Source organism: Mytilus californianus, unplaced genomic scaffold, assembly GCF_021869535.1.
Source record: "Mytilus californianus isolate M0D057914Y unplaced genomic scaffold, xbMytCali1.0.p SCAF_16, whole genome shotgun sequence".
Lineage (NCBI taxonomy): Eukaryota > Metazoa > Mollusca > Bivalvia > Mytilida > Mytilidae > Mytilus > Mytilus californianus.
Window position 1 is genome coordinate 2781284 of NW_026262648.1, and position 15389 is coordinate 2796672.

At 32.4% G+C, this 15389-nt stretch overlaps 1 protein-coding gene across 2 annotated transcripts in view; it reads right to left on the bottom strand.

Moving 5' to 3' along the window:
* Window positions 1-4337: 4337 nt before the first annotated feature.
* LOC127726078 (centromere protein O-like) overlaps window positions 4338-15389 on the bottom strand; it is a 32821-nt gene continuing 21769 nt past the window's right edge. For both annotated transcript variants that reach the window (XM_052233415.1, XM_052233417.1), the window contains exons 5-6: window positions 10856-11009; window positions 4338-4551 (exon numbers count right to left, since the gene is read on the bottom strand). In XM_052233415.1, the coding sequence (XP_052089375.1) occupies window positions 4406-4551; window positions 10856-11009 (300 nt within the window). In that variant the 3' untranslated portion in view covers window positions 4338-4405. The remainder of the gene's footprint in view (window positions 4552-10855; window positions 11010-15389) is intronic.

The following is a 15389-nucleotide window of genomic DNA, read 5'->3' on the forward strand; positions in this document are numbered from 1 at the left end:
CTAATAGTTCAAAAGATTTTTTAAAAGATAACAATAGCTCACACTGGACCTTTGGACCAGGTGAGCTAAATTGACATTATTTGTTTAATGTCCAAATTACCACAATAGAGGGTTGGTCTCTTGCAAGGAAAATACATGAATCATGGGTATGTCAATGTCATAGCCATAGTCATGTCCTCCTTTAAGTTTCATCATCAATTTTGACTTATCATAAGGGCTATACCTTAAATATGTATCAAGGTCTCTAAAATTGCTTCTATGGGTGGTTTACCTATTTTGAAAGTGTCTTCCTTGGGTACCAGATATAATTTAGTGGAACAGCCATAGGCAACAAAACAGGTTCCATTACCGTAGTTTTATTTTTCGTTGTGAGAACTGAGTGGTTGATGTGGGTCATAAAATTGATTGATTGATTGTTGGTTGCTTAACGTCCTGGTTCATTAGAAAAACCAGGCTTAAAGGGGCATTAGCATTCAAATTCTTGTTCACTGACTTGACTAAAATTATCATATTTGATTGATAACATACCAGGACTGGGGTAATGGTAATTTGTAATTGTAATGCATTGTAATATTACATTTTTTTAATGTAATGCAAAGTAATTTGTAATGCACATTTTCTGCATTACAATTACATGTAATGTAATGATTACTTTAGTTAAAAATCAATGTAATGCCTCCATTACTTTTCATTACAAATTGGTAAAATACATAAAATTGAAAAATAAAAATAAAATATTAACAAAAACAAAAGAAAATATTGAATAACATTATTGTCACAGTTAATTACTGTATTAAATCATTATAGATAGTTTGTCCTTAAAAAATCTTCTAAAAATAATTATTAAACAAAACTATATAGATGAATGGACAAAATATGAAGATGAAATTTCCATAATTCTATACACACCTTACATGTATTTCAATGAAAGATTGAATATGTCAATCAACATTTTTACACCAAACTGTGGTTGTTATTTTGGGCGTATTGCATTTCCGCTAATTTTTCAAAGTTCCAAAACTATGTTTCTGGAAACTTAAAGTATGCGTTTCCAGAAATTGTATTTATTACTTTTCTGGAAATTTACCTGGTAGTAAATTATTAATATTTGAATATATGTTAGATAAATTATTTATTTCATATTTTTATACAAAAAAGGTTCTGATCTTATATCTACAATATACTAGATATAAAAAAATGAAAGTTTCACCTTAGTGAAAGATGATGATGTTGGAATTGTTATATTTTTATGTTTCACCAACTTGAAAAGAGGATCGAAAGATACCAGAGGGACAGTCAAACTCATAGATCGAAAACAAACTGACAACGCCATGGCCAAAAATAAAAAGACAAACAGACAAATAATAGTACAGATAACACAACATAGAAAACTAAAGACTAAGCAACACGAACCCCACCAAAAACTGGGGTGATCTCAGGTGCTCCGGAAGGGTAATCAGATCCTGCTCCACATGTGGCACCCGTCGTGAAATGTCTATGATCGTCCATGCAATGAAATAACTAATATTTTCATAGATGGCACAGTTAATTATTCAATACATGGGTGTAAAATGGTAACTACATTCCTCTTGTGTTTGCGCTACTTCCACTTTTATCAAATGTGGGATCTGCTTATTGATGTGTGCACTTCCCGAAGACTAACTCTCCAGTCCGAGGTAGATCATATTGACTTTGAATGTGCAATGCATATATACTGCTGTTACAAAAATTTCATGCTGCTACAATCAGTAGTTGCAGGTTTCATTTAGGACAAAGTTCAAGGTACTCCTTTAACTGGCCACACGCTGATTGATACTTCGACACAAACGTAGAAAAGATTGAAACAACAGCAGGGGTCCAGATAAGGTACTCCTTACTTATTTTCTCGAAAAAGTAATAATTTATTTTTTCCGGCATCGTTATTATTTTCTCGAAAAAATAAGGTATTTATTTCCGGAAAGGTAGACTTTTTTTTGCGGAAACGTCATCTTTTTTTTCCGGAAAAGTAATGCCAATTTGCGGAAACGTAAAACGCCGGTTATTTTACCTAATTAATATCAAAATGTTTTTGTTGCAATCAAATCTTCTCAACTTATGTTTGTCCTCACAGAGCCCTTAGGCATTTAACAAGATAATCCTTTAATTGCACATTTTTTATATCCCTTTGAAATACCTTTATGATGTCTTAATGATTAAGTGATCAATGTTAGAAACAAAATTATATGATAATTTATTTATTTTTCAAGTATTTGAAGTCTATGTCACTAACACTGTATATATTATATATGTATGTACATATACGGTCCAGGCCATAATCTTGCCGGCGAAATGACGATTTAAGTCGCCAAAGAATTTTGAAAATCGCTAAATCTCGCCAGCCGACTGACTTCATGGCGAAGTCAAATCGCTATGAAAATTGGTAAAAGGGAGACAACTTGTGAATTACAAGTCTCCCAGGTAAAAAAAATGGCGACTGACAAGGAAAATCGAGATTTTCGAAACGACCCAGGACTAATACTGTCGACGATCAAATTAAATAAATACAACGGCGACTTTGAGCATCATAGGATATAACATTCAAAAACTATTCAAACGGAAAACTGACCGTCTGTTAAAGTTATCATTTTACGATGATTTTTATCTGAGGATGTTGCGTAATCACTCAGCTGAGTTGTTTTATTTTTATTTATTACGAGTCGATCAAATTGTACTATTCAGTGGGTTAAGGGTGGGAATTAACGGTAGATATTATATTCATTGAATAAAAATTGAAATATAAAAGGTAGTAAGACAGCTGATGGATAATGTAATTGCAAACGTACGACACGCGACCAGCTATGATCAGCAGTGGAATTTTTTTCACGACAATTATTTCGTTGATAGGGAAATGATCTTTAAAAAATTATAGAAATTAGCTCTGTATTGGTTAATCAAAATGTGATTGACAGATATTTTCATTTATAGGCTTACAATCTTTAACGAGAATCTAAATTTACAACTACATGTAACATGATGTCCTGGACATTCAATAATGTTTAACAAAATAATGACAAAGTGGTGATATAAAGTAAATTCCCAGTCATGTGAAATTCATCAGGTAAAATGGGAATCATATTTTTCTAGACATTTTAAAATAAATTGAGGCAGATGCACATGAATTTGATGCATCATAATATTACTAGGCTACTCCCTCATGTCCCAAGCAACAAATTTTATTTAAGCTTAAACTCAAGTTGACAGTACAATGAATAAATAACAACTATATTGTCTAAACCCTCTTATGAAGAACTTTCTATATATACATTTTGTGCAATAACATGAAAAAAACATAAACATATAAAGCAATTTCCTTAGTGATAAGCACGAGAACACTATGCAACCGAAACGGTAATGGAATCTCACTTCTCCAAGAAATTGACCACTTCTCCCTTCTCTCTGATGGAAGGAGAAGTCACTTCTCCCTCTCCAAAATCCTAGATTAGGCCCTGATATCATATACCCCGGTAATATTTATTTATTTATTTTTCAAGTATTTGAAGTCTATGTCACTAGCACTGTATATATATGTACATATACCCCGGTAATATTTATAAATTTCTTATAAAAATCTGTTTTTTTTAAATGTTTTTATATTGAAAAAGTAATGTGTAATGTAATGCATTCAACAGGCAAAGTAATTGTAATGTAATGCATTACATGTGAGAAAAAATGTAATTGTAATTGTAATTGTAATGGAAGAATCACAAAGTAATTGCAATGTAATGCATTACATTGCAATGTAATGGCCCCAGGCCTGTAACATACTAAAACTATATCCAAATTATGAAAAGTCTAAAAATAAACAATTAACGATGCATGGACTTGATAATATGCATCAGCATCTGTGTGTATTTTAGTCTAGACGTCATCTAATTAACCATTGAGGTGACCTTCAAAGACTGCAGACAGCCATATAAACCAATATAAACATAAATATAGATATAAATAGATAACGAACACATACAATTAAATTTTTCTAGGTCTGTTAGTTTTCATATTACAGGTTAAAAAAATATGTTAATCATCTTTTGTAACTATATAAGAATGAGTTTTTGTGGATTGAATCAGTTAACTAATTGGTTAACCCTTGTTTCACAATCAATGTTGAAATTTTTTTCATTTTAATAGCTAAACACGCCTAGTTTATGCATAACCCATCTCTAGCTAAGGGGTAAAATTGAAGGTCACATGATTATGTTTCAAGTGAATAATTCATCAGCGATGTTTCTTAGCTTATTTTGATAAAATTGAATTATTGAATTATTATTTCACTATTTCACTTTCTTTAATGATTGAACAAAAAAAATCATATTTTAATATTTTTTACATCTCGGAGCTAATGCCCCTTTAAAGCTTGGATATATTTCTATTTATCAAAATGGTAAGATGTGAGATTTTTGTAATCCTTCATAATATTAAAAACTGCATCTGTCAGCAGTTCTGTTTGTAAATTGTTTTTCCATTCTTTGACAAGTTTTTCCTTTGGCTTTACACCATGGCCTTCAGAATCATCTGTAATTCAAATACAAGAAAAACATTAATATATATTCCATGAATATGTACGGTAAATATGAAGAAAGAATTTACAAAAGTAATAATAAACAGTTCACTTTTTATCAAAAGGGTCCTGTACATAAATGTCCAAGCTGCAATATTTTTTGTTTGTAATTTGAAAGACCATATACATGATATATATCATGTATATAGTAGTAACACTAGTATTTGATAGGCATAATGGAGCACCTATTTAAATGATAGTAAGGAGAGGTGATAATTAATTTCCATAAATTATCAAAATAAGATTAAGGTTCATGTGGACCCTTTGGCTAAAATGGCTGCGTTTTCACCTCAAAATTTACAGAGTACAGATTAACCTGTGCATCTGGAAAAAGTTTTAAGGCATTATGCATTATGCCCTAGATAAATAAAATTCAAATTCATCTAATGTATCAGAAAAATTTAAAACTTAACTGGATTTTGCTGTGCACTTTTTCGTCCCTGCAGAAGATGATAAAATTATCTCCTATGGATTTTATTCACCCTCTATGGTCTTTAGGGGGTCAGTAGTGAACCGTATAACGAATTTATCGCCCGTGAGACTTTTTCTGCTGCGTTTTGTAACAACACTAATAGATGACGTCACCATTAACAGTAGACGTGACATCATGAACCCCCTCTGAAATTTACTAACACCCTACGGATCCATAGGGGTCAACACGTGACGGCGTTAAACCAATCACAACGTGATAATTTACCTGCGGTGCGATAAAATATAATGGTTTTACTACAAGCATCACAAACAGTTAACATTATCAATGAACCATTAAAATGAGGTCAAGGTAAGAAGAACCCTGCCAGACAGCATGTTCACCATGTAATAATTACATACACCAAAAAATGCTTATACAATAGTGGAAAACTTATCATTGTTCAATGAACAATGAACAAAGGTCAAGGTCAGCTAAAACCTACCCCTTGCAATCAAGTCAGGTTCATATATATGAAGCTGCCAGACAGTCATGTACCCCTTACAATCATTCAATACACCAAATATAATGGCCCAATGCTCTTTACTTATTGCCAGCTTACCCTATGAGAATGTTTTCTGACATGAAATATCTAGAACCTGTTTGAAACTATTCTGATAACAAATTGAAAGCATTTCAGAACACTATAAATGTAATGTTTAGCAGCTAATCATTCCAATATTCAAGATTATATAAAGTGTCCAATCCTGCCTCTGTCTCCAGTCCACATCTAACTGTATGCCTATTTGTCAATGAAAGTTAACAATTACTGCCTCAAATGGTCAGTTAAGAAATCTTGTCACAACAGTATCATCTCTTACCATATATCTAACATGATTTAGCTAATATATGAACTAGAAGTGTTTAAACAAAGCCATATTTGCAAAAGTTGTATGAATGAAGATATCAGTCTGATGTATGAATTCTCTAAAAGTTTTATAGAAATGACTGCTAACATCTGATTTTGCATAACTTCCAAGTACAGTTATTGGTTTCTATACAAAAGACCTTTAAAATAATAAAGTCATAGCATTTACAAGTTAAATTATTTGTTTTATGACCCAGGGGGTAGCCATTTTTCTCTGTTTTTTCCCCCTGGGGCCTCAAATTTCCTAAATTATTCTGCTGTTTCTAGCAATATGGAATATTTAGTGCATATTTAGGATAGAACACACTATTGTAAGTTTTATTGAGGTATTTTTGTATTTCTAGCTTGTATTTTTTTATGCCGTGATGACAAAAAGCACATTTAGGTTCCACGGCTTACTTTTGGGTTATCGACAGGATAAAAACACCCCACCAATAATATTCAGGAAGGATCTATGAGTTTCAATGACTGCAAAGAGTAAATTTAAGCACTTCTAAACAATTTAAACTAGAATGGAAAGTTCATATGCACTACTATTTTTTTCAAAGGTCAAAATATAGGGCTGTGCAGCATTCTATTTTTCAACGTTTATATGCCCCGAACTTCTAAGAGTTTAAACTTACATTAAATTTCTATACTACCCCAACCTTGACTTAAGGATTTCCACAGACTTCAACTTGATCACTATGAATATGTATATTTACTGGTAACATTCCCAAGTTATGTCTCTATGAGATGAAACATAGAGATCATACCCGGGAACCAGTACATAAACAAAATCAATTGTCTATGAATATTCTATATCTCCCCAAAAGAGGCGTGGTTTGAAAAACAGCTGTATTTACAAAGTGCAACCTATAGTATTACAGAAATAGACCAAACCACAAAAAATAAATATTGTCCAATAAACTGTGAAAAAAGTAAAGGTCAGATGAAACTTGCCAGTCGAACATGTACATCTAAGGGACCTTACAATCATTCCATACACCAAAATATATTTGACCTATTGCTTATAGTATCTGAGATACGGATTTGACCACAAAAACTTAACCTTGATCACTATTCCCTGAAATGAGGTGGAGGTAAGGTGATGGACTGGTAAACCTTGCAAGGATCCCATATACCAAATATAGTTATCCTGTTAATTATAATAATTGAATATTTAACATGACAAGAAAACTTTTTTTTTTCAAGTAGTCGCTAACCCATGAAAATAAGGCTGTGGACAATGGACATATGACAGACAGAAACTTTGTAGCATAAGGTATCAGAATAAAAGGTATAAAGCACTAAGGTCTTCTTCCTTCTTAAATATAAACCTTTATATAAATAGTTTACTCTGTCCCCACCACAGACGGATTGTAATCGCTATATGTTTTGCTCTCTTCGATGAAAGTCACAGACCAGAAAAAATCTGGATTTTTCACAGATAATTCAATTTTTTTATCAAATGTTATTCTTTTTTCTTGTTAGCCTAGCTTAGTGGAGCTGTAAAGAGACAAATCTGTGTAGCAATCACTTAAACAAACAAAAATGTTTTCAGTAGTCAAAGTGTTTAAAGAACTTGAAGGGTAAAGAATGCATCCTAACTAAAAATTAAACATTGCCTTGTATTAATCATTGGAAGGCAATATTTTGAATAGGATATTATATATAATTATCAACAATTACAGCTAATCTAGTCTTTGATGGCATTGTGTGCAGTAGACCAGTGTACTCACCATTAACAATTACAGTTAATGTAGTCTTTGATGGCATTGTGTGAAGTAGATCAGTGTACTCACCATTAACAATTACAGTTAATGTAGTCTTCTATGTTGTGATGTTACACTATTGTTTCAGAAAAAGGGTGAAGGTTTGGTACCATCAAAACGTTTAAACCCGCTGCATTTGTTTGCACCTGTCCTAAGTCAGGAATCTGATATTCAGTAGTTGTCGTTTGTTGATGTGGTTCATTAGTGTTTCTCGTTTCTCGGTTTTTATATAGATTAGGTCGTTGGTTTTCCTGGTTGAATGGTTTTACACTAGTAATTTTTGGGGCCCTTTATAGCTTGCTGTTCGGTGTGAGCCAAGGCTCCGTGTTCAAGACCGTACTTTGACCTATAATGGTTTACTTTTATAATTTTGACTTGGATGGAGAGTTGTCTCATTGGCACTCATACCACATCTTCTTATATCTATTTGATGGCATTGTGTGAAGTAGATCAGTGTACTCACCATTAACAATTACAGTTAATGTAGTCTTTGATGGCATTGTGTGAAGTAGATCAGTGTACTCACCATTAACAATTACAGTTAATCTAGTCTTTGATGGCATTGTGTGAAGTAGATCAGTGTACTTACCATTAACAATTACAGTTAATGTAGTCTTTGATGGCATTGTGTGAAGTAGATCAGTGTACTCACCATTAACAATTACAGTTAATCTAGTCTTTGATGGCATTGTGTGAAGTAGATCAGTGTACTCACCATTAACAATTACAGTTAATCTAGTCTTTGATGGCATTGTGTGAAGTAGATCAACAATTACAGTTAATCTAGTCTCTGATGGCAGGCCTCTACAATAACTTTTTTTTCAACTTGTCCAGTAGGACAAGTACATACCAAAACTTACTTGTCCGAATGAAATTGTAACTTGTCCAAAAAAAATCTTAATAATAACCTTTTTTGCATTTTAAGTTGATTGAATTAAAACAATAGAACAGAATTTTATTTTAACATATCTTTTGCAATACTTTTCAAAAATATTAGTCGAGAATAACTGAATCTAGTCATGTCACAGGACTTAGGTTCTAGTTTTCATCAATGCCAAAGTCTCATCAGACTCTGCACATGAGGCACCGTCTGATAGGATTACCAATGTACACTCATTGGAATTGTATCCTGGTTTTTTAAGTTGAAAAAAGTTTATTCAAATACAATCAATAAAAAAAAGAAGATGAGGTATGATTGCCAATAAGACAACTCTCTGCAAGAGATCAAATGACACAGAAATTAACAACTATAGGTCACCGTATTGCAAGTATTGTTTTTTTCTACATATGATCAAATATGGTTTTGTGAATTTTATGGTAAATAATTTCTTCCATTTTATTTAAAAAATATTTTTGTTAAAAAAATTACCGGTATGGTATTTATTATAAAGCAACACAGGGCCTAATCTAGGATTTTGGAGAGGGAGAAGTGACTTCTCCTTCCATCAGAGAGAAGGGAGAAGTGGTCAATTTCTTGGAGAAGTGAGATTCCATTACCGTTTCGGTTGCATAGTGTTCTCGTGCTTATCACTAAGGAAATTGCTTTATATGTTTATGTTTTTTTCATGTTATTGCACAAAATGTATATATAGAAAGTTCTTCATAAAAGGGTTTAGACAATATAGTTGTTATTTATTCATTGTACTGTCAACTTGAGTTTAAGTTTAAATAAAATTTGTTGCTTGGGACATGAGGGAGTAGCCTAGTAATATTATGATGCATCAAATTCATGTGCATCTGCCTCAATTTATTTTAAAATGTCTAGAAAAATATGATTCCCATTTTACCTGATGAATTTCACATGACTGGGAATTTACTTTATATCACCACTTTGTCATTATTTTGTTAAACATTATTGAATGTCCAGGACATCATGTTACATGTAGTTGTAAATTTAGATTCTCGTTAAAGATTGTAAGCCTATAAATGAAAATATCTGTCAATCACATTTTGATTAACCAATACAGAGCTAATTTCTATAATTTTTTAAAGATCATTTCCCTATCAACGAAATAATTGTCGTGAAAAAAATTCCACTGCTGATCATAGCTGGTCGCGTGTCGTACGTTTGCAATTACATTATCCATCAGCTGTCTTACTACCTTTTATATTTCAATTTTTATTCAATGAATATAATATCTACCGTTAATTCCCACCCTTAACCCACTGAATAGTACAATTTGATCGACTCGTAATAAATAAAAATAAAACAACTCAGCTGAGTGATTACGCAACATCCTCAGATAAAAATCATCGTAAAATGATAACTTTAACAGACGGTCAGTTTTCCGTTTGAATAGTTTTTGAATGTTATATCCTATGATGCTCAAAGTCGCCGTTGTATTTATTTAATTTGATCGTCGACAGTATTAGTCCTGGGTCGTTTCGAAAATCTCGATTTTCCTTGTCAGTCGCCATTTTTTTTACCTGGGAGACTTGTAATTCACAAGTTGTCTCCCTTTTACCAATTTTCATAGCGATTTGACTTCGCCATGAAGTCAGTCGGCTGGCGAGATTTAGCGATTTTCAAAATTCTTTGGCGACTTAAATCGTCATTTCGCCGGCAAGATTATGGCCTGGCAACAGAATAAGGTAGGAAAATGAGGTACTGATTTGTCTTGGTCCCGTAATGTCTCCTGCGTTACCAAACTGTCCTTTAATTATGTCTATTAAATATGTCTCCTACGGTGCCAAACTAACTGTCTATTAAACTTGGAGCCGAATCGCTTCCAAGCTGGTGACGAACTGTCTTGTAAATTTACCTTATCTACAAAGCGCAGCGATATTCGGATCAGTAAGACTGGTTTCCAAGAACTGTTAAATAGTACCTGACAAAGAACCAGTTTTAAATTATCGATTGCAAGTAAGCATGTCAAATTAATACTTGTTTTTATCTTCTTTTCTTGTTTTTGGTTTATAATTACTTTGTTCATCAAAGTTGGATTAATAATTTATTTTCTGCAGAATAATTTTACTTGTCCCGTCAGACAAGCTTGATATAGCTTTTACTTGTCCGACCTTTTTTTCCTCTGGTACCGGACAATCGGACAAGCGTTATTGTCGAGCCCTGGATGGCATTGTGTGAAGTAGATCAGTGTACTCACCATTAACAATTACAGTTAATCTAGTCTCTGATGGCATTGTGTGAAGTAGATCAGTGTACTCACCATTAACAATTACAGTTAATCTAGTCTTTGATGGCATTGTGTGAAGTAGATCAGTGTATGTTAACTGGAATTCTAGCTGAAGTATATCTGAAGAATTTCCTATCTTTATTTCAATAAAGTCAACAGGTTCAGTGTAATCTACATTTAATTTTCCCTGAAAATAATCATAGATATATATGAAGCTCATAAAGAGAACTGCTTGACAAATACATTTAAACAAGCACAGGTTTCAACTGACAATTTTTTGTTGTTGCTAATAATTCCTCCTTGATATGTTCGATTTTCAGAATAAATTAGTGTTACTTTTTCTAAAAACCATTATATCTTTTCTTTCAGCATACTTATATTGTGTGAATGCCCCCCAGACCAGGCAGGTTAGTCTGGGTCAAAACCCTTGCCCAAATTTTTTTGAAAGATGTTAAAAAAAACCAATTTAAACCAATTTCCAGCATTATACAGGCCCTGGGTAAAATAAATTTTGGAGCAGAGGAAAGGAAATTTTGCATTTTTTGTTAATTATCTTTAATATACTTGAGATATACTGTAAACAGCAAAAATATGAAGCAAAGAAAGATCTACAATTAAGTCAACATGACCAAAATTGGCAATTGACATCTTATTGGAGTTATTGTCCTTTAAAGTCATTTTCTGCAATTTATTGGTAATTTTTGTAAATTTTTTCAAAAATCTTCTGTTTTTTATTTAACTACTGGGCCAAATTAAACCAAACTTGGCCTCAATCATTATTAGGGTATCTATTATCATAATTTATTGATTAAAGTTGCTTAACATTGTTAAATTTTATATCTTTTTAATGAGAAACAATGAATTTCATTAAGATGATAAACAGCATAGTTTTTTAATTGCATTTTAATTGATATATGATACTTTCTTTTTCCTTTTTGATATAAAAAAGTTCTTTGTAGTGCTAGATATTTAGCTGGTAGATTCTGACAAGAGGACCAATATAATTGTGCAACTAAAAATGACTATTTAAGACATAAACTGAAACAACTGTTACTTTAATTGACTGGTATGAATTGAACACCTATACAAAAAAAAGGATACATATGGCCCTTTATATTATAGTAAAAACCAAATATTGTAGCTCCGCAAGCGAACTAGCACTTCTCTTTCATCTCATCACTCCTCCCTACTAGTTTCAAAAAGAGAAGTCACTTCTGCCTATGATTTTGAAGTAGTGTGAGCCCTGATTAAGATTTTAACCGTATTTTACATGATTTCCAAAACCACAGTAGATACAGGTGAGCGACACAGGCTCTTAAGAGCCTCTAGTTTTTGTTGTTCTTTAAAACAATTTATAAATAAAAAGTGTACACGGGGGACAAAAAAGTTTTTTTTATTGTATACTAAATATTTCAAACAGACCTTCAAGGGCATTACTTATAGTATACTATAAGTTTTATAAAAAATTGTACCTGTGAGAGCGCTAACACAGCCATTTTCCATAAATTTAATATTACCAAGGGTCATAACTCTTTTAAAAAAAGTCGATAGTTCAACATTATAGAACTTGTCCGAGATATTGCTGATATTAACCTAAAGTATAGGTTTTATAAAAATCTGGCAAGAACTGTACCCGTGAGAGTGCTAACGAGGCCATTTTCCATAAATTTAATATTTCCAAGGGGCATAACTCTTTTAAAAAAAGTTGATCAGCCATTATTATAGTATAGTATAGTATGAGTTTTATAAAAATCTGGCAAGAATTGTACCTGTGAGAGCACTAACAAGACCGGACAGACGGAAGCCCGGTATTTCCATGCCCCACGCAATGCGTTATGCGGGGGACAATAAGATTTCCTTTGATTTTCAATGAAACAACTATCCACAAAAGGCCAACGAGCAAAAACATAAGCAACTACACAAACCTTCAATTTTGAGCAAAATCCATACCTACATGTATATAGAACGATATAAAAGGATGAGGGTAACAAAATGGTAAAATTTTTAATGCCTGATCTACACTCCACAGAGAGTCAAATAGTAAATAATCATGTCACTATCACAGGTCACCTTAAGGGCCCATCTGAACATTTGAAAGTCCTACTATGTATTGGTTACCTAAACTACACTAAAAAAGAAGCAAAATATTGTTTGATCTTGGCCTCTAGTAAGTGTTCTACTACTAATCTTTCAGTGCTTTTAACTAGTTCCTTAAGGCGAAGTGTACGTAATATAACTACTCCACAGAATTTTTTTATATTTTACATGTGGATTTTGCTTGTAAAATTACATCAGAATATAAAATAAAAAAAGGGGGTAACCGTTTTCGTTTTTCAGATACAAGCTGTTAAAACTAACAGCATGATACGCCAGAAATACAAAGGATATATAGGGAAAATCATAAAAAACGGCAGATAATTTTACTTTATCATGATTTTCTAATTCGTTGGTCCACAGAATTTTGTTGAAGTTCGAAATGCGATTCAAAAATAAACGACGAATCCATTGGTGCAAAGAAAGTCCTTAGCAACCGTGCTAGTTTTCAAGCTATATTCTTTTGAAGTTTGATTTTTAGCGAAAAATTATAAAATATTCGGCGACGTTATTGATGTCTACTGTAACGTCACCACAAATTCTACTCTATAACGCTAGTATACCAATTGTACTGTACAGTATTGTCATACAAATCGTGAGTGCGTGTAGCACATTTTCCTAAGTATTGGAAATGCTAAAAAAAATAAAAGCGTAATCGGTTGTCATGGTTGATAATTTTACAAACTGAAAAAGGTTTAAGGATATTTCTGCTGCCAAAATAATGCAAATTGGCAAATAAATATACTGCAAGTGAAAGAAAGTTACTGTATAGACTTTAACTCCATCTTTTCTTGATTAGACAGGGGTTCCACATCTTTTTTTTGAAATATTTGTATTGTTCTAATAATTTTAAATAAAATATGGAGTTGTCCAGATTAGTACAGAATGATTCTATACATATTTGAAAAATTTCGTTATAATATTGGGATCGCTTCTTTTCATCCTCACCATTTCCGGCACTATGCGAGGTATTGCGTACACAACCCATTCTATTTGTCAAGTTCAGACACGTGCACGTGATTCTACAATTTTACTTGAAAATTTCCTGTCTCGATAGCTTTCCCTTTTCTTTAACTACACGACAAGGCATTATACATGGTATAATGTTTGCTGGAGATTCATTAACAAAGAAAATACTTTCTTGTACCATTATTTCTTAAATTTCCACATGTACGACTCATAAAAAATAAGAAATCTGCAAATGCGTATTATCTTGAGAATGGCTGTAATAAGGTCAAAAGAAGACCCGTATATGAATTTCAGCAAAATAAAACAAATCGGAGTTTTTTATATAACTTCCCGTTGCATAGATCACTGCCTGTGTTATGCCTAAGCATTGTGTATATTGTAATACTAAAGCCGTATTGTTAAGTCTAAGTCTAAAGCTTTGTGTATTATAGTTATATGCTGTAAATGTGCTGGTGTCATGATATAAAATTCAATGTACTGGTGTCATGAAATAAATGTACGTATGTAATGCGATACGAATGTACGTATGTAATGCTATACGAATGTACCTATGTAATGATAATTATACGAATGTACGTATCTAATGCTATACGAATGTACGTGTGTAATGCTATGCGAATATACGTATGTAATGCTATGCGAATGTACGTATGTAATGCTATACGAATGTACCAAGGGCGATGTTATTAGAATGTAATCATCCAGTATGATGAAACCAGTTTCTAGTGTAAATTCATTAGATTGTATCCAGTATAATGTAAGGAGACCACTTCTAAGCAAGGATCGAAGCTCATAAACTCGGCAATAAAATCAGGACCTCTAGAAAGTTCGGAGAGCCGACAACCTTGCTTCGGAAGTTGGCAAGGAGACTGTTCATAACGTAATGCTATACGAGTTTACCTTGCGTATTGTGCCTGTATCTAATGCAAATAAATTGGGTTTTTTAATGTGATATAAAAATAAGGAGATGTGGTATCATTGCAAATTATACAAATATTTGCCACAGTTTAAGGTAGATCTATCGGGTGTATTTTTTCTTAGCGTCCTTTCTGGTCATGTTGCAAAATTACTTATTTGTTTTACAAATAGTTTACCAAGTATCATTCAATATACAACAAAATACCTACAACTTGAAATTTAAAGATTGAACTATCAATATTTTTTTTTCAGGAAAATTAGGCCCGTGACCCCCTTTATATATATATATATATATATATATATTTCAGAAGTATTAATTAACGAAATTATCTCTTCGAATTTTAGACAATTCTATCGTTTAATGTTTCTTCAAAAAGGAAAACTTAAGTTTCCCCTATATAAACAAAATAAAATACCCTAAATGTGGATAATTTCAATGTATTGTTACGAAAAAACAAGGTCCGCGATCCCCAGTTTTTATATTGATATTCGAAATTACTTTGACCGAAAAGTCTTTTACAGAAGCTTACGAAACATTTATCGCCGAAAATTTTGACACCCCAGCTGCCTTATTGAATGAAGTGGA